Source organism: Opisthorchis viverrini (assembly GCF_000715545.1).
Source record: "Opisthorchis viverrini unplaced genomic scaffold opera_v5_21, whole genome shotgun sequence".
NCBI classification, from domain to species: domain Eukaryota; kingdom Metazoa; phylum Platyhelminthes; class Trematoda; order Opisthorchiida; family Opisthorchiidae; genus Opisthorchis; species Opisthorchis viverrini.
Window position 1 is genome coordinate 185,692 of NW_008751677.1, and position 27,896 is coordinate 213,587.

General features: G+C 46.1%; 1 protein-coding gene across 1 annotated transcript in view; it reads right to left on the reverse strand.

Moving 5' to 3' along the window:
• Positions 1-11,297: 11,297 nt before the first annotated feature.
• The window catches only part of T265_01862 (hypothetical protein), a gene marked incomplete at both ends in the record, with an annotated part of 23,621 nt that continues 7,022 nt past the window's right edge, over positions 11,298-27,896 (reverse strand). Inside the window, 10 exons of the mRNA XM_009165988.1 lie at positions 11,298-11,759; positions 12,252-12,446; positions 14,361-14,614; positions 14,711-14,907; positions 17,707-18,172; positions 20,049-20,254; positions 20,575-20,751; positions 20,870-21,272; positions 22,045-22,360; positions 25,889-25,980. Coding sequence (XP_009164252.1) covers positions 11,570-11,759; positions 12,252-12,446; positions 14,361-14,614; positions 14,711-14,907; positions 17,707-18,172; positions 20,049-20,254; positions 20,575-20,751; positions 20,870-21,272; positions 22,045-22,360; positions 25,889-25,980 — 2,496 coding nt within the window. The remainder of the gene's footprint in view (positions 11,760-12,251; positions 12,447-14,360; positions 14,615-14,710; positions 14,908-17,706; positions 18,173-20,048; positions 20,255-20,574; positions 20,752-20,869; positions 21,273-22,044; positions 22,361-25,888; positions 25,981-27,896) is intronic.

Below are 27,896 nucleotides of genomic sequence, written 5' to 3' on the forward strand. Positions count from 1 at the left end.
GAGAGCTCTGAACCAGCCGCCCGTCTAGAGGTTGGAGACGCCGTCGGTCGGTCACGAGCGGCTGAATAGCAGTGTGATTAACTCGCACAGAGACAGCGCCGCACCACTCACGCGTAGCGCATCACGTGGACTAGTGACGGCGGCTACTCGAGTGATGAGGTTTTAGATACTCATGCTCAACTTCACACGGTTTACACGAGCTGTTGTCAATCGGGAAACAAGCCAACGCATAACCAAGTTGTGCGCATCGTGTGAGTGAAGAATATGCGGTGCTTTACCCTACCTCTGCGCGCGTCAATCCCACCACCGTTCCGACGCTCGTGGCCCGAGTGGGCGGATTGGAATCTCCTTACAGATTCTTGAGACATGCCCTATCGAGGATTTCTAAAAAGCATCAAAGAGTTTCACAGTGCTTCTCGACCTTTCAGCACAGATTGAACTTAATTGCTTTTGTGTTTGGGCCTGTCTCCTGATGTCATTATAAAGAAACTCGAGTGGAATTTGCTTGACGGTTATTGCTACCAAGCAAGTCTGATAGATTGTATCCTTGCTTTCTATGTGTCAGTATTCTTTGTATCTTGTTTTACACAAGGGAACTTTCGGGAACTTCATTCATTCTCAAATTTGCTTGATTACACTCGATACTACTATCTAGGGTGGGCATGGTAATGTGTTGGAATATTGGTAGTTCGGGTGCATGAGTTGGTAGTTGATCAGGTGGCTGTTGATCTGTCCGCAAAGCTTGGCCATTGATTTGCGTCGCCATTCGAGTAGACATCTTCAGTGCGCACTAAAGATGTCTCCTCGAATGGTGATGAAACACTTGCGAACAACTATCAAGCTCGGCAAACTATTACGTTGCCTTTGAAAAGTGAGGAGTGTGACACGCGTTTAAAAATTCTCACGAAGCAGACCACCAAGAGCACTTATACTGTCTATTCGGCGGTAATTTTACCAAAAGCCAGAAGCCTTTTGTTAGAATGCAACCCGGATAAGCTCAATACACACACTACATCCCCATGTGCTTAGCTTTACCAATGTACTGCCGGTGTACCCGTGGATGCTACTGATGAAGCATGCGAATAGTATGCTTCCTCGTAAATCCGCTTCGCGTCTCTTGAAAAGTGAGATCTATTACGGAATTTGTGGAGTCGCTTAGTAGCATTTGCTTGCATCTGAGTGACGGTCAACGAATATCCAGGAAAGTTCAGGAAGACCCGTTTAAGGAGAAGATGGATATTCAGTTTTCGTAAACAAGATGCACATGAGAGTTTCTTTTCCCTGTCCAATAGTCTGTTCAGTTCCGCAGCGAAGGCCTTTTTCCTTTCATCGGCAACAGACAAGTAGGACAGAGTGAGCGAAGGCTGTCCACAAGGATTTGGGTACGCGTTCATTAAGGTCTTGTCCCACGTGAGAGGAAAATTCACATACTCTCAACTGGACAGCAGTTTGAACTTTGAAAAGTCTTCAAAGTCATAGACAGAGAGTTGAAGCACCGTCTACTGGAATTCTCTGAATTATTAGCAATTAGGAGCATTCAACCGGATCTACGTAAACAACTAGACCATCCTTGCCTTAGTGAGACCTTTAATTCAAACGCAAGCTCTCTCTTTTGGTTTTTCGAGAGACTTACCTGGAACCCAGCTGAATCTCTCGTTTGTGATGTGCCTAGGCAACTGAATGTGCTGCACCAGGCCGCCTCATGTTTCAGTCGCTACGATATTCGAGATATCACCATACATATATGTTTTTTGTAATGCACCACTCATAAGGTTGATGAAATTTCGCCGACAGCCCACGACGGTTTCACCCTTCTTGGGGCTTATCAGGTAGGCGTAGTCCCCGAGTTTCCGTCAACCTTATGTTCTACTTGAAACCAAATTGCACGAAATTAGCGAATATACGCTCATTTGCAAACCAATTTGATTTTTCGAGAGACTCACCTGGAACCCAGCTGAATCTCTCGATTGTACCATCGAGCAACCATTGTTTTATGTACACTGATGACGGTTATAACAATGGAGTATGAGGCATGACCTACCGATAAATCCCAGCTAATTTTGTACTGCTTTGGCCGATGATTATAAACCTCCAGCTCACCTCGAATAGGATCCAACAGATGGTTACGCGCAAACCCCGGGTGTTGTAAGAACCGATTGGCATCACCTGACTGAGTAGCTTTTATCGATCACCTCTGGAATACCGCGGAGTTTGTTCCTCTTTGATGCAAACATCCACTCCTTCCTTCTGGGTGCTTCTGACCCGAGTGTCGACACTTGCCTGTCAACCAAGTTTCCACGAAAAATGTCTTTTCACTGTTGAAGGAAACTGCTGACAAGGTTGCTGAAAATCCGTCGACAGCCCATGACCGGTTTCGCCGTTCTTCGGGCTCATCTGGTAGGTGCAGTCCTCGAGTCGCCGTCAACCTTATGTTCTACTTGAACCCAAATTGGACCGTTTTCGAGAAATACACTCATTTGCGAATCAGTTGGGTTTTCACGAGAGACTCAACTGAATCTCTCGTTTATCTCTGCCCCCTCAGACCTGGGAGGTAGCTAGCCCCGTGATTGGCAGGCACATAAATTCACACAGTCGCTCCCACTTTACTGGTCCGTTGTGCAGACAGAATAGCGTTTAGGGCTGAAGTTTTGTGGGAAGTGGAAGGGTGACCTGAGGTGACAAAAATCACACGGGGCGGCGGACAGACAGGGTTTATGGAGTTCAGGAGGTGTGTGTATGTGTATGAAAGCTTTTCTGGGAATGATGCGCACCCATCATGGAAAGACAGAATCGGAACACACGCCAACTGATTTAGCAGCGCACTGTCACGTCACGCGTGTCAAATTCCACTGATAAGCGCCAAACAAACTGAAACGCGTCGTTCTTTTTCTAATCACACATGCAACATCAATTGCAACAATAAATCGCCTAGCTCCCATTAACGACCGGCTCTGCTACCTGAGCTACCAACATCATCCGCAATAGCAAAAGATGTCGTGTTCGTTTGAAAATAAAAATTCTGTCACGATCAGGTAGATGACCAATCAGGTGGCCGGCGTAATAAAATGGGTTGTAATAATGAAATCTTGTTGAAGATTTCCAGGTTCATGCAACCAATTCCTCTCGATGGTTAACAACATATTCACATTATTCGTACTGATTTTTCTCTCTTTTTTGAAGGAAAGAAATACTGGATTGTCTGTTCTACTCCTAATTTAAAAGTCACGTTTCGACCATCAGAAACTGGGGAAATACCGCTTCAAACTCCAAAGAATTAGCATGTCACCATCCGGAAGCATCTCCAAATTTCAGCGGCCCCGCAGTTGGTTTTCCTGCCATTTTTTCTGCCTGTTCAAACAAAGCAAGTGCAGTTTAAATTTCCCTTGCTACGGCAATCAGCCTTTTACAGCTTCCGTTGCTGGTTCCCTCGAGAATTCGCATTGGTTTCTCCATGTTATAAGCTCGACCTTCTGGATCTACACGTGTGATGAAAGATTTCCGGTACTCGTACCACTTTTTCCTCAAAACTTCTTTTAACTTGTCATAAGGTATGCATCCTAATCACTTTTACCACGTCTGAGCTAATTTTCGGTTTTTAAGTGTCAAACTGTTATTCCCTTAAAAATTGATTTTTTTACACACCTGTCTCAACCTAGCCTGTTTTTTTATCATTGATGAGGACGTCTGGGGTGAACATCAGTGGTTCTTTTTTACGGCAAACCCTGCGCGCGCACTCGCACCCACTGAGATCAACCGTGTTTTATTAGGCAGATAAGAGATGTGGAGATAGCGCACGTTTTTCGTATTCCAGTGGCAGCGACTTGCTTGTTCAATCTCGCTCTTTGTTCGCAAGAGGTGTCTGTCGATCCACTGGTCCTTGCTCCACACTCAGTCTTTCAAGCAATCGCCATTTTGAACTTGTACTTAGTTCTTCAGCTTGCCGATATTCTTCAATACAACCGCGTTCCGTTTTAGCCACCAGCTTATGCGACAAACACGGAAGGTCTCAGATCTTGCGGGAGCTGGCAAGCTTGATGATTTCGATAGTTTTCGAAGCTGTATGTCTTCAGATGCAGCTCCTGACACGTCTTAAACAAATGCGACTGTTGGATTCAGGCGCATCCGGAGAGTTCGCTGCGGGTCACGTGAACAGCTTACAATTCATCCACTTCTTGTGAGGTTGGGAAAAATGGGCAAATTGGAAAGCGTGGTTTAACACGCTGACAGTATTCGGTAGTGCACTATCAATTCCCTAAAGTTCCTTCTAGAATACGAAGATCGCCCTTCAGTTCTTCGGATTGCTCTGTTTAAAGATACCAGCCCTCGTGTCGCATGGCAGCCGAAAGGGTGCTACAGCTGAACGATTAAAGATGGACAGGAAACTACAACATAAAGACTACGTATACAGCCCAAATGTGCTGTAAGTGTGATTCCTCTAGCACAACGGAGAATGCAGATGATTAAAAAAAACACGTCCATCTTCCAACTGAAAAGAACTTTGGTAGACTCAACAGCAGCGCGACTTAGTGCGTACGACTAGCGACTGTTCCGTACACATTAACAACACTTCCCTGGTTCTATGACTTCAGAGCGTCCGCCATCGTATGCGTTATAAGAATTGAATTTCAACCACCAACCACACAAGTCTATCTGGATGGCCTGACGAGTTTTAGTGAAACATTTAGGGACAAAGGTTATGTTGATATTTTAATGACACTAAGTGGTCAGCCTTTATCCTGATGATACGGCCGTTCACACAGTCCCGCAAGGCAAACACACACAAGTATAGATCTCACCGTACCTTCGTCTTCAGATCAAAGCTTTCACAAACTCTGTGCATTCAATCACAGCTGTAGCTGATTTGGTTCCACGATATGAGGACGACCAAGGTCGTTGGTAGAGCGTGTGGCAGTGTACAAACTTAGAGCAATCGAGTTAGCAAACGAGTCAATGGAAACGTAACATATTGATTTCATTGCTTGGAAATAGGTCGAACCGCTGGTAGTTCGGGGACGTTGATGGATTGGTGATCAGTTGGAAACTGATCTACTCAAACGGGCTTGCCAATTAGCTTGAAAACTTTTGATCACTATACTAGGAGAGGACATTAGTGTCTGGGAAGAATGCTCGCACAACTGCTCACGGATGACGTCTCCTCGTGTGGTGACAACCGGATTGCCAACTCGTTGAACACCAACTAATTTCGCTACTTAGAGCCAATAAGTAGCATATAATAATAAATCCGACAGATATTCCTTGTCCGGCGACCTTGCCGTGTGGATCGGAGGCCAGAGGTTGGGGAATTTTAAACGTTTGCAGTATGAATTAAGTGTTCATCTCCATTCATATTTGGAATACTCGGTATTCACTTTTGTCCACTTTGCCGCTAAGTATTGTCACCTCGTCATAGTTGAGGCACTGATCAAGTCGCGTCACCGCGCAGCAAAACCCTGCTTGTCTTGACACCTAGGGACGTGCTACATTTGTAAACAAAAAAAGCACGAGTGGGTGAGGGTTATTTCACTTCATGACGGGGTGTCCGAGTAAATCTTCTACAGAAATTTGGTAAAAAGCCACCGCTGTCGTTCGTCAAGGGGACTCCCAGTCTATGGGGCATTATGTGGTTCGTCTCTCAGAGACTTTGGTCCAGACTGCCGGTCTCTTTGTGTACGCTCGCTCCCCTAAAAATAGCTATTGTTGATACTTACTTACTTACTTTGGATGGACGGCGTCAACTGTATCCAACCGGGAAATGCGTTCATTTTTCGAGTTCAAGAGATTCAATCTGACCGCAGCTGCTCGAACTTCCTCCAAATTGTAGGGTACCAGTTTTCGCTAACTAGCTGCTTCCACTATGGTCTGTTAACGAGACCCACCTTTTTCGTTCTGTAGCACTTTTTTACACCTACACCTTTGTAGCCCATCGCCAAAACCGATGACACCAGCCATCAGGTTTCCAGCGTAGTGCCTTGTGGAGTCTGGTGACAGCGTTTCCCCATCATCTGATCCTGGCCATAATCTACAATTATCATCGTAAGTACTAATATACCAGTATTGGAGACTGACGCTCAGATGCATCATATAATCATGAATAAAGCGCTAGTAAAAGGTGAAAAGAGAGGAAATTCTTGGGACTTATTACAAAAACCTTGTCCATGGAGAAGACAAGGTGACTACACATGAAAAAACCACTCAAATATGCTCGACGGATCACCATGCTGGAAGGAGATATCATCAGCGCGATCAACTCAACGTCCTTTGCAAACGTCACCCATTAGCAGTCCAGCTGACAAGTGAAAGTAAGGTCGCCACTGGGATTGGTTAAGTGCCACGTCGTGCATGGTTTCCAACCATACATGAGGGGAGTCATGTGGAAGCTGTCGAAACCCGAGTGTTCGCTATATCCATCAACGAATTGGATGCTATCCAAAGTTAGCAGGCCACAGTTGAAGTTCTCTTGGAAAGTCAACGGTATACGTCTGGATTGACTGTGCGGCAGGCCGACCATAATTCAACTTGGAACTGCAACTGACGGTGTTGTTAGACTCATGCTGTTTTCAAAGGAAACTTTCCTCTCTGCCAGTGCTTTATAGAGTGCTAGCAGCTCGCTTATGAAGTGCACACGATGGCCATCGAAAGCTATTGCTCGTTCGGCTGGTTACCCAGCATCGGCTTCGCCAAGTATACTTGTCTGCGTGCGCTCATCGTTAAGTCAACATTCTGTTCGTTCCAGCTTCTGACCATCTATCAATCGGATGCAACGTACACTCACGACCGCCTGGCTCAGGTGTTTTCATGTCCAATAAACAGACGATTGAGTTCGTGACCTGCGCCTGTTTGTCACTAGATTCCTCCGATTCCAAAGCCCACTGATCCCACCAGGTTCCTCTATCTGCATGAAGATTTTGCTTGGGCTGACGTCTAACAGACCTGGCTGAATTCTGCTTAGCGATCTGATGGAGCATCGAAAAGCGGCAAGGATTGTTTTAAGAACCATTGCTTATTTGGTAAACGTTTAGAAAGACAGCGTCCGGGGTTCTCTGCCGTATGAAGTGGGGTCACAATCATGATTACCGTCCCGCAGGGAGGTGGCTTTCAAAGTGTTGCATGGACTAGTTCGATAAGCTTTTTTTTTTAAGGACCACCGTCCAAGTAGTTGATCTGAGTGGGGGCACACAGACTTATTTTTTCTGGTAGATACTATGGCACCAGTCGTTCTGACAGCTCGCAGGAACCAATGGCTACTCGGCGGTGGCTCTCAGCTGAGGCACCACTTTCTTTCTCTTTAAGGAAGGAGTTAAAAACGACTCCAAGGTTAAGGCCCAATCCAGTTAGCAGCAGATCGTTGCGAAAAGTTATGACCAACTTCGGAGAAAAAAGAATAGAGTACTAGTTACCGTAAGAAATACAAGTCGAGAGAACTCAAACTGTGGGAATTCTTTTGACTACTTGTGACTATTTCAATAAATGGTGCTCAGCGCTCTTTCCGTTGATGAATTACGGTGATTTCTCGCCTAAACCATTGTATCAGAACGATACAGTCGTGGACTAACACGGGATTGATCTTCAGACCGACAGACTTAACACTATGGAATGTGTGTCATTCGCACATGAAACCATGCTTGATATCTGCGTATGCTTTATTGAACTTTTTTTACTGAATCTTTCGCCCTCTTTGAAACTTACCTGCAGATTCTAAGACCAAATGTTACTTTGGGAACCCAAATTTTCAACAATTTGGACATTCGTTTAACTAGCCACAAGGGAGGCATGCATAAAAAAAATCGTTCAACGGTAGCATCCTTTCGGTGCCTAGCTGCCGTACCACCAGAAGGAAGCACGAGGACTGAGATAGTGCCAGGTTGCTCAAGCCTGGACAGGGGAAGCCGAGAGATAGAGGTCGGGTTCGAACCACGGATCTTCTGGTCAGTAAATTCGTGCTCTAACCATCCCACTCCCAAGGGAGGTATAAACATCCTTTTATTCCACTGGATTTCACAGGCATGCCTTTCCACAAAGAAGGTGAAGCTTCACATGAAAACCAAGGAATCGTTAACATGTTTGGTTGTGTTGAATAATCTGCTCAGACAAATTCTGCTGAACGCCTAAGTGCTAGATGTTTCGAAGCGAACACCTCAATAGAATAAGATGGCGTCCGTGCTGGCCACAACGCAGTGAATCTGACGTTGACTGCACAAAGCTACGAGCAAAGTGTACTGAGTATCTTCAGCATCTACATGACTTTTGCGCGCACTTCGAGAACGCTTCTGATTTCGTATTAATTTGCACAGATAGAGCTGCTGACCGAATTTTTTAAAACCTTAATCGAAGCTCACATAATCAGGAGTGAGAGAGAACTCTGAATCAACTCATGGCGGATTTAAAATCGTCACGGACGTGCTATGAGGCAGTGCCTTTGGACCTGCCCCTTCCAATCTCTAAGTGATGACCCACGTGGAAGCGACCTTCATGGACAGTTCGAACATCGATTTGATGAGATTCTGTTCATCACACAGGGGGTACTCGCATCATGAGGTTCTCCGACTGCTCGCCCATATACACGCGAACAGCTGCATGTATAGCTGCTACTGCACAGTTTGGTTTGTTCCTGAATGTGAAGAATATCGCCGACGTACACCAACCCATGTTATCAGGTGCAGTTCCAAACACTACTCCGAACGAACAGATTTCGCCGCACACTGTGCAGACACCTGCTACCTCAGTGCGCGAGCTCTGGTCACGACAATTGTGGCTTGAGAAATAATGTGATGTTTAAGAGAAATACTTCTGGCTACACTCATATGTATGACAGAACCGACGAAGTTCAGAATCAAGCCACGCTCCACTCCTACACAGACCGCGCGAGACCATTAAAGTGGACTGCCAACTTCCGCTCATGCAGATTCGTGTGAGTCGATGCCCCACAAGCATCACTTTTAGAAAATGAGTTCTTGAAGATCTAGTATGACATAGAAACCCTTAGTTCACTTAGTGATTAATGTACATGGAAGACCTTAAACCGTGGTCTGCGACGATCCCCTCCGAAAAACTGACACCATTCAAAGTGGCACTGATGCCCCATGTGAGTGATCAATAGTTCAGGTGTCGGTTAGCGTTTCTAGGTATTGTTTCCAATAGAGCATCCTCTCTATAGATTTGTCTTGGGGAGACCAGTTAACGAAGAGGGCTTGGGAAAGGAGCATCGTACCACTCTGTTCTCATATCACTACTCACGAAAATTCGCTTCCAAACCGCGTCCGCCTGGCCACGGTAAGATCATCCCCTGGCCCTTTAGGTATGGCCAATCCTCGAATAAGGTTGATTTGCCTCCATCTCACCAACGAAAGTAAAACCTGGCTGGCTAGGAAAGGTGCAGTAGGGCGGGTCCAAATCGTCCTTGGGTTTGAGCGACGCCTTTTCGAGTCGGGCATATTTTCCCTGACCTAGTGTTAAAAACGAGGGACCCAAGCGTTCGCTATTAAAGAAGAGCCTCGTAGTTACTACGCTTTGACTGCAGTGGAGCTGACAGCGTTTATTTCCGTCCTACTGTTTGCACTTGTCTTGTTGCCTGACAATTCCCCTTGCTAACGTTGTGCACATTTCCAGCACAGTACTACTCTCTTCGGTTATTCAATTTGTCCTCCACCTTCTTACACGATAGTGTAGTCACGCACGTGAGTCGCAAGAGGCAGGACTTTCACTAACTGAAAACGCAGTGAATTCGGCCGATGTCACGGCAGATATGATGCGTTGTAATACCACGTGCATATACATGCCAATAAAACTTCAAAACCAAAGACTAATGAATCCGCGCACAATAAACGCGTGGACAATAAGAAGACCCGAGAATTAAGTGAGAAGTTCAAATCGCAGTGCGAAGGGTGAGACCGCGTACCGTGGGCAACGACAGGAAGTATCCTAGCGTAAATGCACTGAGCCTGCAGTGATGATAGTGCAGCAATACTGCAGAACGGTGATTTATCTAACCGTCATCAAACAAATGACTGACCCACACCTAACAGCATTCCTAATCCCTAAAACCTCTCCCTCACAACTACTCCCTATTGCATCAAGAAATACTAATTTACCATAAGCCATGACGCTGCGGTTTTCAATTCGTTTGGCAATCGAGTCTTTTGTTGGCTTCTAAGCGGAGGCACTTTGAAAAAACCATACATCCATGTTCCTCAACGTCCAATCCTATGAGCGCAACCAGAATGATCCATTAGAAATGATGCAGAGCAGCATTAGTTTGCCATCAGTTAGTTGGAGACCGATTGCCCATGGTAACGAGCATTTCCGTCAGCTACTGAAACTACCGATTTACTCCGGTGCGCAAACGATTGTAGTACAACACACTCTACAACCGCCTCCGTATCTTATTTTCTGTCCACTACCGAACGAGAAGCCTGATCCCATTACTTCACTTTAGACAAGACATATGGTACAGCCATAGATATCGACATTCGACATGACGGGTTACCTCACCTTAGTGACTGTTGCGTAAAACGTGTATTGGATGCATCCATCAGGTGATTGCTGGCACAAGAACCTGTCAAGATATCATGGTTAGACTTGACCCTATCCTCCGACGAGAACACACTAATAGAGGGGACAGTTGAACAGTTCAGAAGTGTTCTTTGAGGAAGAACCACTGTGGACCAATTTCTCACTATCCCACGGTTGTTTCAAAAGGCATATGGATCACACCAACCAAGCTTAAGAATCCCGATATTTTGTAAAACAAAATAACCCGCGCCTCTTGAAGTAGAACGCCTCCGAAACCGATTCTGACCAGTTCCAAGGAAGTTCCCTTTTAGAAAACTGCATTTACACCGACTTCAGATAATCGCGAGGCGTATGATTAATGCCGACTGACCTACAGCCGAAAGATGCTCACGTTCACGCGTTAAAAAGTCTGGGTGCCATCGGAGCAACTCACCGTCCAGGATGGGGTCCTCGTAACTCCCTCCTGTGCATGGTTGCAGATGTGGTTCCTGGTCGATCTCAATAGCGTTCTTGTTGTCAGTTGCTAGCCGGATTGTTTTGCTGAGTGTCTGAAAGTGTAAGAATCTCGGAATGATTGTAATAGACGAAGTCCCTTCCCTATCCATTTTTCTTCCCTTCACAATAGGCATTTCAATCAGATTATGACTGTACAGCAGTGAAGCATCAGCATACAGCGCAGTGAGCAAGCTGACCCGCGGTACTGTACAACTTTTTCCAATGAGCCTGTCCTGGTCACTCAACAACCCGGCGACACAGCATAGGCGGCGTTAACACACAAACAAGTCACAGTGGGGCGAATGTTTTATCGGATGTGATAAACGATATATGTATATATGTAAAAAGTGGACGCAGCTGCACAAATAAGAGCATCAAGTTTGTACAAAACTTTATGAATGAGGGTTCACAAAATACAGAGTGCACGCGAGATTGGGCGCGAGACATCAACGTGCCCTGACGAGCGGTACAGAGCTGACGAGTAAGTCATACAAACAAGGTAGAAAAAAATCGCCCATGCAGGAAAGGTGATCTAGAGCTGGTGTGAGATGAAAGTGTATGACGACTAGAAGCCACCATCTGGTTGTCCATTCATAAATGCCTCTTGTATTTCTTTTACCATTTTGATCCTGTTCAGGATGACTTGTAACTCATCCGACTCCATTGCTGTATCGGAAAACCAGTATTCACTTTGACCCAGACGGTATGATGGGATCAAATAGAACATGTCGTCCGAGTTGCGAACTTGTGGTGGACTGTGGAAGGAAAGAGAAATGGAGTTCAGTAAAAAAAATTAAGTCAAGCACTCAGCTCGGTGCCTAGCTGCTACGCCACACGAAGGGGGCACGAGGGCTGGGATAACGCCAGGTCGCCCAAGCCTAGACAGGGGAAGTTGAGAGGCTGAGGTCGGGTTCGAACCACGGACCTTCCTATCAGTAAATTCGCACTCTAACCACCTGGGCCATCCCGCCCCAGTAAGTATTTCCCAAAGGCTACCACGGAGAAACTGATTTTTCATCCAACCTGAAGGACGGACCATTTTCAGAGGGTCATGAACGGGAACAGTGCATCAGATCACAAATGGCAAAAACTCTAAGGGTATTTTTCAGATAAAATAGTCAGTTCTCGCCTGTGCTTGTCTCCTGGTATAGATACAGTATGAGAAATTAGTCTTGATCACGAGTTTAGATTGTTGCTTCACAGCCAAATTATTCAGTTACTCAGTGACCTGGATCGCGTCTACTGACGTTATTTGTTGCTGCTTGTTAGTTTCAACTTCATTTTTTGAAGAATCCTCATTGTAACCTCCGTTCACACCAAACTTCTTCTTAGTACGGGCGATGTTCCGATCCAAAGTCGATATGGACCAATCAAATCTTGAGGAGTTATTCGAAAATCGCTGTCGCAGGTCCAGTTGAGTGGCGGAAGCAGAGATGACCAACCTTTAACCTAATAGAGGTATGAAAATGATGACGAAAAATCTGTGCTATCGGTGGACTCACCCAGCAGAATGGAGTGCGCGTGATACCCACTGGTTGGAAATGCTATAAGAGATCTGCTAGCTGATGTCGATGGCGTCCTTATTGTCAGCTTCTACCCAGATTACTTGATTAAGTGATCGGAGGTGTAGACACTTCGGAATGAATATGGTAGGTTGCCACTAAGTCCCTTCCCCGTCTATTTTTATTTTTTTTCCTCACAATAAAGCTTTCAAATGAATTATGGTTGAACGGCAGCGAAGCATCGGTGTTGAGCACTGTCTAAGATGAGGTTCAAGTGGTGCCGACAAATTTTTACTTTCTTCGGGATTTTAGTCCTAAGCGGTCTTTGACCATACAATGGAAGAAACTAGGTGTATCTGAAAACTACCGTAACAATTTCCTCGTATTGTCTCCAAACATTCGATCACCAGTACCTTTGAAGAATAGCCCGATAGGGGCGTTGGTGATTAATGGTGTGCAAGCCAGAACTTAGTGACGAATGAGAATCCCTGAAGCAGTAAGCGATAGTTATCAAGTTAGTGTGGTCTCGACATCTGCTATACAAGTGCAACAATCGTCTATGGACGACAGCGCTGTCCTCTATTCGAAACCCTCACTAACGAAGACTGTGTGGAGATGTTAATGGAAAAGTGAAAACAGCTAATGAGGCGCCATGGAATCTTCGAACTTCCTTGGCTAAGGCCCTCGACGATTGGAAATCCCACAGGGTGGTAATGATTTGCCGTTAAGCATTCTGGTACTACCTGGCCGGAAGTTTGTTCCATTGTGCGTCGTGTGTGTTGGATGATACTGGATTGGTTTCACTGGTAACGTCTTAAATCCACATGATGCTCGAATATGTGCAGTCCACTGCCATTCAAAAGTACCTGAAGTGTCCTTTCTTCCCACTATATCAGGACATCTTCCCACACACACACCGTTCTTTTAAACAATGCCTCTGGAAAAAATCAGGATAGACGTAATGATAGGATTCCAGATATGGATTCGCTCAGCCAATTCAACAGACTCTGAGCAGTTGAGAAGCCTGACGGTTGCGTTAAAAGTCAGGTCACTAGAAATTGCCGTCCGGTCCTTGAAACGTGTGCTTTATTTAATCCCATATTAATCATGGAACGAAGACAAAGATCTTGCTTCTTGAGTAAAATCGATTCAAGGGGGGTGAGATGGCTCATTTTCAGATGGATTGATGTATACAGGAATAGTAATGATACCTTCCAATAGAATATCTATCTATTCACATTAGTTAACAATATGATATTTTGATGCGCACAGAGGGAACAACCCAGATGGTGAGATTAGTGTTACCAAAGTGCTGCCATATTTTTTATTTGGCCATGGAGTTGAAAGGCGGGCAATGACAGCAAATCGAGTGCTGGGTTACGCAACTATCAGGTCCAAGCAACTGGTTGTGGTTAGCCGATAGTGATGGACTCGATGACCAGGAAAACTAGTACTAAATGGAGCCGATGTACTAATGCCATATCTAAGTTCACTCAGAAGCCCATCAGAATATGCATGAAAGTCATAATGCGCAGGGGATGAACCAATGCTCAGCTGTAACGCCCTTTCGGTGCCTAGGTGCCATGCCTCCTGAAGGAAGCACGAGGGCTAGGATACTGCCAGGTTACCCAAGTCTAGAAAGAAGTCCAGATACGAAGGTTGGGTTCGAAACACGCACCATCCAGTCGGGTGAATTCGCGCTCTAACAAAAGAGCCACCTTGCCCCCATGCACTCATAAACTTGTAAATCTAGTCTTCCTTGTATCTAATAACAGATGAGTGTCGAATCGCAAGAACAGAATAAGAATGACATTAGAAGTGAAAAGTTAAGAACGACAATATCTCGTTACCCACCAGTGGGAAAAGTAACTTCGGAACAGTGCGACGGGACACCTCGCAGGGCAATCCTCATTGACATCAAGTCGTAGAGTTGTTGACGCCTCTCCCCCACCACCGAAGAGATGACCGGGTAAATGACAGAGTAAAGCAGCGTTATTCGAACGTTCCTCAGTAAATCGGAAGTAAGCGAACGCTAGCTGGCGGTGAATAGTACCAACACGCAGCCCAAAGTGTTTGGTATTCAAATACAGTACGGTAAACAGGAGAATCTGAAATGGAGAAAGCATGCATAGTTTTCAGAATACAACAGAAAACGAGAGGCGGTCAGATGCAAAGCTTCGACAAAGCTGCGCAAAGATACTTACCTCGGGAGAATGGGAACCCAACTGTCGCGCCTCCCATAGGTGTTCTTCCTCAATACGACAAATTAGTAGACCTTCGGGACTGATCCGGGGTTGAAAGTTGGCTAATATATCATCCAAAGCCTTTGTGAAGTCGGCAAACATGGGTCCACCAAAAAGGTTTGTTGTGCATCCATTCTCATTCAAATACTCTTGTATCCCTGTAAATGGACGGGCCAAAAGATAACAGCAACCATGTCTACTACATGAGTAGTCTAGCAACAACGAGCATAGTTCACTTTAGAGAAACTAAGTATTCAGAAAGAACAGGAACAAATGAATAAGTACGACAATGCCACAGTACCGAAGGTTATTGTAGGTTTGCTGTGGGCTAGAAGGTATGATGGAGTGAGCCAACTGACGTTGGCTTCCTTGGAAGACATTATATTCACATCGATCTAGCCAAGAGCACGCTAGAGAAAAGGAAACCAAAGTTGGAAGGCGAACAGCACACACACAAACAAATCACCTGTTAGTTCGTGCTATCCTGAATGTGGCGTGGGGATGTTATTTTCGGTAGAGGATACCCAAGACTGAGTAGTGCATGACCGAGACATCGTAGCTTGTAGGAAACTCACAGGTGTACACAAAAAGCCACTCACTCAAGCTGTCCTACGGACTTGGGACTGAACCCCCAAAAAGCTCCCCCTCAAAGCACGGTATCATTAGCTGTTCTTAGCTTGTTGTCAGAAGTGAAGCATAAAATATTCTTCCCTCGTTCACCTTTGCGACTGCGATTGAACAAAACTATTCCAGTTATAGTTATGAGAAGTGTTTCCAAGGAGGATCGTGGCCATTCGGTACAACATTTACATGAGACGCCAAGAATACATGCCACTGTTTTAGCAGTCTGTTATGCGCACTTCTCGTTTGAACAACTTGTGTGTATGTTCATCTTTGTTGGCATCTGCCGACCGTCCAACACCAACCACCAGTAGACGAGCTTGCTTAAAATGTTCTGTTTTGCCCATCTGATGTTGAGCTACATACAGCTCCATTAGTCAAAAGACGAACGGTAACGATTGTCGCCCTTTCACACAATTTCGGTGCCTAGCTGTCACGCCACCCGAGGGAAGCACGAGAGCTGAGATATTGCCGGATTGTCCAGGCCTAGACAGGGGAAGTCTGGAAGCAGAGGTCGGGTTCGAACCACGGACACTCTAGTCTGTGAATCCGCGCTCCAACCACTGAGGCATCTCGCCCCAAACGGTAACGATAATAAACAGTGAATAAATAATAGTACACCTTTAACAGCCTTCCGGTGCCCAGCTGTTATGCCACCCGAAGGAGGCATGAGGGCTCAGATACAGTCAAGTTACCCAAGCCTACACAGGAGCAGTCAAGAAACCGGGCTTGGATTCGAACCACTGAGCGATGGTAAGGAAGAGACGATTGGTGCGTGCATAGTGAACAAAGTAAAAGGTGGATGTCAGTTTCATTGACTCATGGACATCCATAACAAACACGCAAACCTCTTCAGCCTAGTCCGGAAATGACAGAAAAGAAACTACACAAGAACATTTTGTGAACAGGAAGCGGCAGTCGTAACATGGGACTACACATGGTACGTTTTGATTCGTACTTACGGAGCTCGACGACGTTTCCACTAATAAGACTCAAATGTGCACCTGAATCAACTCGCATATTATCCTGCTTTTTTTCGCATATCCAGTTCTACTGAGTCTTCGTTCCCAGATGCAGCTCACTTATAGTGGCAAGTACCGCCACATTACTAGACAGGGCAGTTGAGAGGCAGGTCGGGTTCAAACGACGGGCTTTCTGGTCAATAAACTCGCGCTCTAACCACTGAGCCATTTTACCCCCCAAGTAGCAACTCTCTCCTTAGTCGTGACGACGGTCGCGACAAACGTTCCTGTGAATTGACACCTACAATGTTTTCAGCCGTTCCAAAGGCCTCTGTTCTCCCAGTCATCCGTAAAAGATTCCTTCTGCTGCTACCATTCATCACTTTACCTCCTCTGTACCCATCTTCGTAATTCCTCCAGTTTCTCTACTGCGAATGAAGCGGACTGCCGGATCGCTGAAACACGTCCTACAGTAGAGGCAACGCAAAACGATTCGTTATGTTTAAGTCGTTTTCTTGGTCTGGCCGTCTTCCGATGAAGACCCGGAATACGCTCGGAATTGAGCAAACTAGTTGACCAGATAAGTAATAAGCCGAATTTACGCATCACCACCTATTTTGTACAAATGCCGTCACCTTCGGCTGGGTCATGTTCCTTAAGCGTTAAGAGAACCAGGTGCGAAAAGCATTTCGTTTGTCATGCCCTAATCAGATTGTTAAAGGAGTGCTGCTCGACTGACAGCAGCGGCCACTGACCACACCATCTGACAGTTTGGTGGATGTCGCCCACCAGGTTGGGGACCAAAAAATAATCCTCCACCGTGACCTGAGAGCCGTACATTATGGCTGTTCGATCGTTTTCCAGTGTGCGACTTATACATTTGTGGTGACAACTCCGAATACTGTTCATGGCAGATCAAGAAGGCTAACCAAACGTTTTCGAATACATATGTCAGTTAGAGGGCAACCTGTTCATCAGTGTCACTCTTGCAATCAGTATGATCCAAACACGAACCAACAATGTTGTGCAGTTTCACAAACAGACCAATGCAACCTAACTGCCAGTTTCATATGACAGCTACACCGGTCCGACATTCACGTATTCAGCAACTTCATCGACAAAGGGGGGTTAAACTCTGGGTGGCTTTTACCGCCAGCAAGGGAACTGATGAGTTCGCCGTCCTACTAGGTGTTGTGTAACACATTTTAGTGAAAAAGGCGCACCGAACAGGTCACAGCCTTAGACGAGCGTATTTCGTCTTAAGTTGAATGAAGCCTTCATTCAAGTATATAGGTGGATTACAAACGCAGTGAGGCATTTGGATACAAAACGAAGAAAGCGAAATAAAGTCGAAGAGGAAACAACAGGACTGACCTAAACACAGATAGAAGATGGAGTCCGCGACGTAGCACTCGTTGTTCGGCTTACGAACCTCTCGAACAAACTGACTCAGCGTGGTGTTCAGATCAGCTTCTGACATGTTGAGCAGTTCTGTCTTGAGATAGGGATATTGTTGTGTTGAAGAAACTCCGCCCGAGCTATTCAGTTTTTGCTGCACCCAATGGCGCCAAGCATTGATACCATAGGAGAACTTGAGATGATAGTTTACATCAGAAACAACAACCGTGTGACGTGGCCTTTTCGCTGGAGGTGCGACCGGCTCAGCGACAAGGGTGGTTGGGACATTCTCTCGGGTTAATTCGAGGGAAGGGGATGCATGTAATAAAGAAGGGTCTTCATTTTGAATTTCGGAAATGGGTTCAGATCCATCTGGTTCTTCCTCACGTTCGGGCGAGCTGGCGGCACGTTTCAAGCCTCGCTCGGTGGGATGGACGGTGACCTGCCGAAAGAACACAATCAGAAGTTTGATCGACCGACAAATAACACATCGTAATTATTTGCCTGTTAGTTGCCTAGGCAAAACATTGCCGACACCAAAGGGCCAAACTAGAACGACATGGATACTAGTAAACCAGTGTCTAACATTCGTGTAACAACCCGGAAAAACGAAACGCACAACGCGGAAAATTACGGGGTATCTGGGGGCAAGCCCTTCCAAACAACCAAAAATCACGTTGATAAAACCCAAAGGCTTTATTCGCTCTCCTGGGAAGATTTGGGCGCCCTCACAGTCTCACAATCTATGAATCACAGCGTCACGTGGTTAGATCAGTCCCGTCACCTTGCTTGCTATGTAACGTGGGGCGATTAAGGGAAAGCATGTGACTTCCGTTGCTTCATTACTCTCTCAGATACCAAGGGAAGTAACTGGTTGCCAACTATGGTACAGGTTTGCAGCATTCAATACTTGAGCCCTCAAGCTGCTCTTGCGCGAACTCTTGATACTTTATCGTTGCTACGTATCTGAATACAGAATGCGGGTTGCGTAACAGCTAGGGTGTTACACCTGAACGATTACTCTTGTATTGTTTGTTGGGCTCATGATGAGTAAGGTTCGCAAACGATATCAAGTCAGTCCAATCGATGACGTTCAGCTACGTTTACCTCGTTACTGTCCCAAGTTTGGGCACCACGTGCTTGATCGCTTTGCATAGGGGTCTAAAGCTATTCATACTAGGGCAGTACTTCTCAAAAAACTTAAGCATCGAGGATGACGCGAGCAATAAGTATGCATAAAACGGAATAACACAAACCATGTCTGGTATGTACTTCAAGCCTGTGAAACGATATTGTGTAACCAAGGAAAAGGAGATGGTGTTGCTGTGGGACCGGGTGGGATCGACTAAAAACCTGTCTAGGCTTGGGCAACCTGGCAGTATCTCAGCCCTCGTGCAACCTTCGGGTGGCATAGCAGTTAGGCACCGAAAGGTTGCTACAGCTGAACAATTATTATTATTATCATTATTAATCGATGACACTTGCGGAGCCGCCGTGACATCAACCTGTCCGTCAAGAGTATAGTATAAAAAGCTGCAATTAGAGACCACCGTCTCATAAGACACATTTTTGGTAGAAAAAGTGAGCCCATAATGAGACTATGTCAGAGCGCTTCCAAAAGAAAACCAACTGTGTTTGACACACTCCTACCTCAAGACGCACTTTTCCAACAGCCACGTGAGAACTGTGAACTACCCAAAGGTGATGAAGTATGAATCGACGACGTAGTACAAATGTCCTTGTCAAAAGAACCAGTTATGTTGACTACTATCGCGTACGTGAACATCTGGATGAAACTAACGACGAATGGCACACATTACCGGACTACCTAGTTAGCCGCCTTTTAGCAAGAAAATAATCGTTCATGACTGACCTAATCCACAACAGATGAAAAAGCGTCCACTCAACGCATGACTGCCCTCTACCTTGATTATTCACCCTGGAGAATAAGACTGTAACAGCTGGGTGGGTTGGTATTACCAAGTTGCCATTTGGTGTAATCCTGTTGTTGCGGTCCCCCTTGCGTTTGGTTGTACACGTTGCCGGAAAAGGCCTTCATATGGCGAGTGATATAAATGAGATCAGGATCATATCACGATTGAGCAATTAGTTCTCCGCGTGATGGCATTCTGCAGCGCCAACACTAGTTTCATGAACTCTGATGCGGTGGCCTTGCCGCAATATACCGAGACGAATTAGATTATGCACTGGCAGAAAATCGTCGTGCTATTTGTGCGAAGTGGTTTGTGGTGAAACAAAAGACAATAATCGAAGACTAACGAAGATATCAAACCAGAAATTCGGACAGAATTGCAAACCTTTTCCACGATCCTGGTTGTCTCCGTCTCAGCTACTTCGTTGGGAGTCTCACATTCACTCTCAGACATATCAGATTCGGTTGACTTTTCTTCCAGTTGTGCGTCAACTTCTAAGAGGGGGCTCTGAGGACGATCCAACTCGGTTGGCAATTCGTTGGTTGTGTCATCAACGCACAGAGAAGGAGATTCCGTTTCCAATATATCAACTACAGGTGAGAAAAAAGTAATTTTGTAGTTGCAATCAGTAAGTACCCTTAAGCTGAGGCTAATGAAATTTTGCACAATGGCATAGTTGTAGTGTCCCAGAAACGCTAAATACAAAGAAAACGGGGAGTCACTAGCTTTTGGGGGATGCGGAAGTGCGGTTACCCGTAGTGTAAAGACAGATTTGAATGGAACGGCCCGTTTTCCTCCGGAGGGATGAGAGCTCTCTTCCGAGAGTCCATTGGAGCCAGATGTGATCAAGAGGAACTGTATTTTTTAAGATATATGTGGTGAAGGTTAGGCCTTAGTTTGTAGAACTAACCTGCATCGGGTTTTCCGGCAAGGACTGGGAGCGGGATAACACATGGCATTGGGAACGGCACAAGAAGAGGAACGGGATGGGAGAACCAACAAATTGGGGTCGGAACCAGTACGGGAACAGGAATCGGGATCGGGAGGTATTGTATTCGTTCGTGGGCTTCTTTTAATCCGGATTCATCTAAGGAAAGCGAGATTACACGAAGTATTAGTAACAGATACAATGGTAAGGCGCTAAAGCAAGGTACGAAGTTTCATGCTGAAAAGGCTTGCTATCTAAAAAAAAATACCAGTCCTACCTGTTTGTAAGCCCACATGGACTGAACTAACGGACGGCAGGGTACACGTGCCAGAATCCAGCGTCTTCCGTCTTTTTTGCGTTTTGTCGGTCGCCAAATCGGTGCAAACTGAGGCGTCTGCATATTGACAAGAAGCCTCAATCTTTATTGGTTGAGCGTCCGGTTTGCGTTGTTGTTTCCGTAGCAAGGTATCGTTAACGTCACTCGCCCGAATAAGGGCTGCAGAATCTTCCGCCGATTGATCAAACTGGACAGGCGTCGCTTGTATCTTGCGACACATTGACAAAGGACGACAAAGAACTGCTTTGTTCCTCATTGCAACTGGGGCCGCAGGTTGCAGAATAACCTGTTGTTCAATACCCAGCTGACGAACCATGTCGATTGGGACGACAGGGAACTGGCCCTGGAAATTAAGTAATACCGGAAGAGTGAGAGATACGGCTGTTCCGATACGATGAGAAACTGAGACAAAGATAACCGAGTGTCGGTTCATCATTGTTATCATCTGAACCTGTTGTCGTAGTAAATAAAATGGGCTGAGTACACAACACTGAGCTGATAGTCCTGAGGCAATCAGTGGTAAGCCTGTTCTCCAATACAATGATTCTCTTTCTTGCTCAGTTTGTCCATTTCTACGAAACAAGTCGCCACATGTTCCAACCCACAACCTGGAGGGCCAGGAGACCTCTAACCATTGACCAACCTGATATGAGACTCTGTGAGTGTCACGGGGACACTTGTAAGTACAGCTCAATGGATCGCTGAGGTGTGCAAACCGTCACACCACGATAAGGTCCAGTCTCTTCGTTCGGCAATGATTTCAACAAAACTAAATGGGCAAAAAACTCACTGACGACAGTAGACTATGTTTGGTTACCGCCAACAGTTAGCTGAAGGAGATTTGTGCCAGAACTAACATGCAGTCAGTAAACTCTTTAAAGCTGGAGAAACTCGGCATAGAATATATCCATCTCATGTGACGATACAAAACCACTTTACACGGTTGACACATCTGTTTATGTTACCTCACTCAACGACGTCAGCCAAGGTTGCTGAGTCTGCATAGTCGAACATCGTGAAATCATCCGGTGAAAACTTAGCACTCCATTCTATTCGAAGCAATCTCTTTTAGAATTAATAATCATTAGAACCCTAATCCACAGTGGGAAACTAACCCTCAGTGGGCGTCTTCCCCTAGGTCGTCCACGCCCCCCGGTCCCCGCAATAGCAGCGGCCAGGCGGTAGTTGGGGTCTCGTTCAAGCCCCATATTGTTAACATTCGCGGACATGAGCCCTGTAGCTGCTCCGGATGAAGGAACGATAGCTCCACCAGCAGGTACGGACGCATTCGCACCGAAGGCTGACGCGGAGGAGGGTGTGTACCTGGTGCCTAAAGACAGTAAACCGGAGGCTGCTGGTGCCAAGGCTGTGGGTTGAGGTATTGCCAAAGCGGCAGGTTGGAGGTGCCCAACGGTGGGTCCAACTGGCTTTCTGGAAAGTAGAGTTAAAATTAAATGCCATCAGAGCACTAACAATAATGAGTATTGTTTAAAAAGAGGCAATGGAAGATCCTAGATGATTGCTCTTACTGTAAAAGAATGCAAGCACCGTCCTGATCCATGTTCGAGTCGGGCTATCGAATCTACTCGACAATAAACACCTACCGTTCTACTTGATTTTCACAATTCACTGAGCCAGTCGACAAGGAAAAGACTCACATATGCTGGTCCTTGCCACACTGAAGGTCAAGAGTGCTGTTCACTAGGTTTCATTAGATTTCACCACACATAAACATTGCGAAAAAGATGGGACGCAGTCCATTGAAAAAATCGCGTCTTGAGCGATGGGATGGACACTAAGCATCAGTCCAGTTGGCCTCCTTCATACAGTCCATAAAACAACCCTAGGAGCCCGAGTGCAACAAAGAAACGAGCCCGCCTATTGCAAATTAAGTCTAGCGTGAAATATTGTTTCCTCTAGAAGCGACAAACTACCCTGGTTTGCACCCAGCACTTTTCAAAGGTGATGAAGCCCTAGTGGGCAATACACTGACCCTAATATGGAAGCCTTGGAACAAGAATGCTGCTGGAACAAAGCACTCCGATAGTGAGCTCAGCCTTGAAAAACGGGCGCAATAATGACACGCGAAGACCATCGTGCGATAAACGTCGTAGCTGTGGCATCCAAGGTGATCTCTGCCATGATCCTGTTAAGGGTGATCAACTAGAGGCAGACAAACTCGTGAGAATCAAGTCGCAGTTTCCTATGACCGATGATGCATCGATTACATCCTGACCCTTAGATAAGTTGCAAAACAGCACCATACTTTCAACAGCCCTACTTTGGTCATATTTCTCGATCTAAAAGTCGTTTTCAAACCTATGCATCGTCGGAAACGTGCTCCTTCCAAATATTTATCCGGCAGGTCACTATATACCAACTGCTGTGGGCACCAAGCAACTTTTTCTTCGAGACTACCATACCCGAGGTGTACGCCAAGGCTCCCTCTCTGACCAACCCTCCTCAACTTTGTTACTGATGTACCGCTTGAAGCTTCTGCCTGCTTCTGAAATCTTGTGGGTCGAAATAATTCTGGGGCGTTCATTCACAGATAGAGTACGCAAATGCTAATGCTCACCCCAGTTCAGCATCTACAAATATGCCATCCACTTCAAGTAAACTAAATAATCCCGCCGCATCGCATTATACGCGCTTCACACCTGTAAAGTGCAAACTACTACTAAAAGGCTGAGTGGGGTCGAACCCGAAACTTATGCACAAAGACCAGGCAATGGACGTGGCAGTTATGTTTATTCAGTTCTGGTGGACCGACTGGATAAAATGTAAAATCTGGTAGCCCACATCTTTTGCTAACCTGTGATACCTACGATGCCGGCGTGGTGTGAGTTTATCCGTCAAAGGCAGAGTATACGCTGCGGCGATGCGATCCATACTCTATGACGCCCCCTTTTCTCTTTCACATATTCGTTCTTATCTCTCATCGTCCCGTTGCCAATAACATGCGTACAATAAAAGAAAATCTTTCAGCCATAACACCCTTTCGGCAGCTAGTTTACATGTCACTCGAAGGGAGCACAGAGGTTGAAGTGCAATTAGGTTGCCCAAACATAGACCGGAGAAGCCGAAAAGCCAGGTATGGGTTCGAACCACGGGCTTTCCGGTCAGTAGTTTCGCGCCCTAACCGTTGGGTCCCATGCTATGTAGACACCTCAGTTAAACAGGCTGGGACACAAACCGTCACACTATGATAAGCCTCAGATCCTCACGTTTTAGGACGGATATTCTGTGCTTTATTTCTTCTTCCGATGGGCGATCAAAGTTTACATTCCATTCTTCGTATGCACTATCTCCACAAGCTGTGTTGCAGGAGACAAGCTGAACTGTTTTTCGAATTGTTCGGCCCATCATTCCAGTCTACTTTTTGCTAGTGGATTAATGAGCCATCTCTTTCACTTATCGCTTCACTGACCGTCACCTTCCTAGGGCCAGTCGGTCGTAACAACTGATATAGGGCACGACTGTTTCCCGTAGCAAAAGCCTTTTCCATCTCCCGAGCTTTCTATGTCACCAGAGCTTTCGGTCTTTCCTTAGTCAATTCAATTTATCAAGTATAAACCGAGTACCATAGACGCATTGGTTCCAGCTGCTACAGTTTCGTTCACCGGAAAACGGGAAAGCGGAATATACAATCCAGCCTTGGAGGCGAAGACATGGTCAGTTTGTTCGGAAATTGGGTAGCTACGCATTGAAGGCGATAGCTTTGATGCACAAGCTCCACTGACTGCGCGATTGGGCCATTTCTGCCAGTCAGCATACACTGCTGATTTGATTCAACTTCCCAAAGTGTTCAGCCGATCGCTTAAGACGGCGTTATCTCAGTGAATTGCCGTTCCGTCTTTTTCGCACTCGTTTAGCTGAAACCAGGTGATCGAACCGCCTGCAGCAGAAGCCTTCTCCATCTCCTGGGCCTTCCTCAGAAATTTGCTGCACCATCAAAGTCGCTAGTTGGTGGTATGGCCTCTCTGGCATATTCACTGTTCATTCATCTGAGTCGCGTGGTTTGGACAAACAGCTCTAAAAGCGGAGAGCATAGCTTCTTCCACTCGTTTCCATTCAACCTCCAAGAGATCCACGTCATCTGTATGATTGTGCTTTTCCAGCAGTTTTCTAGCCAGGTCAGCTCGATACTCTCAAGCTACTGAAAATTAAATGGAGTTGGTCTGCTTCGGGGTGCATCATCATCGTCAGCTGTAATAACCGCGTACTTGTTGTAGCGGCGTATAATGCTGATGGGAAGCGAACTGATGATCAGGCCCGCACAGTGGCATGATCAGATTCAAGCTGCGTACTCTAGAAGGAACGACTGGCAACTAGCAGCTACATGGTCCAAATGAGTCCAAGACAGTATTGTGGTAGGTGGCGATACGAGCGTTTGTGCTGTAAGTTCATACTAGCCAGGAACAGATTATGATCAGCACACAACTGGAGCGGCAGCTCCCCATGATCCGTAAGCTGGGTATCAACTCCAACTCTACCCCGATTGTCCTTCCGGGCTTAGTAGCTCGAACTGAGCATTCACGTCACCCGCCAGGATTTCTCTATCCATCCTTTTTGCTGAACCAGGCAATCGCGACGGACCTGGAAAGACCCATCCTCCTCAGTCCCAGAACTACAGTCCGTCAGGGGCGTAGGCATATACGACAAATAAAAAAAATAAACAACTAGGCAAATTAAATAATGATAACTGTCCGCCTGAAGCGCCCTTTTGGTGCACAGCTGCTATGCCACCGAAAGAAACCACTAGGATTGAGTTACCGTAAAGTTGCCTAAGCTCATACAGGATAAGTCAGGATGCCGAGGTTGGGTTCTAACCACGGATCATTTTCTTAGTACGTTCGCGCCTCGAGTTAGTTCCATGGAGAAACTCAACATCTGCAGACCCCGTCATGAGCAGGAATCGTGAAGCATCAGTACAAACGATTAAAAATGGAAGCTCACCTGGTTACACCGCGAGTGGTCCGTGGAGTACTTACGTTCACCCAACGGGGGTCATTGGTGCCAAGATTAAAGCCGCCTCGACCGACAGGGGCCTGAAATAAAGTTGAGAAGCGATGAAGCACGAGCGATCGTAAAAGGCACAGTGCATATATTCAGAAGATGCATGGGCACCTAACATTGCCCAGGTAAGCAGATAACTTAATCGACTTCGTGCTAAGATATGATAGCCGTCAAAAACAGTGATCTTTGGATCCATAAAAATCCTATTGAATGGTTCCACAGAACACTGGTACATATAGGGACCTGCGGTTTTTGACAGGGTGGTACTTTTGACAGACCTGAGTGTCTTTACCTACTCGTATCTCAGATCATGACGACCTCTTTCTCACCACCTCCTATTCATTATAGTGTCTGCCTCCATCCCATGCCCCGATTGACTATGTCTACACAATTTCCCCTGCTCTATCAGCGTACAACCAGTGACAATATTAGCCGATTGGGATGCCTATTTTTCGTCGTATGCTCTGTAATGTCGATTCACAAGTGACCCTAACACAGTTGCCAAGGGGTTCAGAAAACTTCCACGAATGGCATCCACCCGATTTGCCCAAACCCGGTAAGCATTAGTTAGTCAAATCGTTCAACCATTCCTGTCTTCGCGTCGTTGCCACTGAGAATTGGATATACGAACAGCATCCATGAAGGCAGTTATAAGCCATTTACCAAGGGTGTTGCTCCCAGCTGCTACACTTTCGGCATCGAAAAATACGAGAGCGAGGAAGACAAAGCCATGCGTTGGATATGGTGGTATGATTAATTTTTGGTCTGAGCAGATACGTATTGAAGGTGATAGCAGAGATGCGCAAGAACCACTGACTGCGTGAGTTGACCATGTTTACGAGTATCATAAACTACTAATGAGTTGAGTCCGGGGTCCCCATCCAAGAAGGCGACAGTTGTCGACCCGACTGAGTTTACTTGTTAGTGTTTTGTACTACGTTGTCAAGTCAGACTGTCCACGTCTTGGTGGCTTCTACTCAGCGGAGGGCTGGATGTAAAGAGCTTTGCGAGGTAGAGGGTCATCAGGCATGCGAAGTGCATATCCTAATCAGCGTAAGCTACTAAGCACAGGCAGATCGTTCACCGTGGGAGAGTTCGTTTTTACTCCAACTATCTGGTGTCCCCTAGCATTGCTAATCCGATGTTCCCACTAGACCATCTTGAGGATATTCTTCCTATTTTGTTCCGGGCAATAGAAAATAAGAGTACGATTACTTATTACCCGAACTAACCTCAATCAAGGCTCGTCTATTAAGTCCCTTTCAACATATACTTTCCAATCTCGCCGGAAGCTTGCCCGTTCTCCCCATTTTCATCATGCATAGCACCCACACGCTTGTAGACAACTGTCTAGTTCTCATTGCCACTATTGTAGCCAACATCCTGGAATCTTCGTCGGCCGAAGAAGTTGCTGGGTTACCAACAGTACTCTTATGAAAGGGGATCTAACCCAAACCACATACTTGCAGAAGGGTCAATCCAGAGAGCAGATAAATTCGTTTACCTGGGTAGTTGTATAAGTATAGGTGGACTGGTTGCATATAAGATTACTTATCGAATTGGGAAAGCCGCGCAGCTTCTGCTGACCTCCGACACCGATGGCGCAGGCGTGAGGTCAGTAAGTCCATCAAGAACAGAGTTTACACCGCTGCGATGCGATCCATCTATGGACTCTATGACCTCTACGAACACGGATGTGCGGAAGTGTCAGTATTGGACCACTGGCGTCTCAGAAACTTTGGCCGGGTTTGACGGGAACACCGGGCCAACAAACCTGAGATACATCAGGTTTAAGGAAAGATAATTAGCCTACGATGGACCAAAACTTCAGGTTACGCTGGTTAGGACACGAACTGTGCATACCGGAGGACCATGTGTATCGCAGAACCCTTTTCACCCAGTCCTCTGTTGGGTGAAAGCGACCAAGATGTGGGCAGTCTGTAACCTG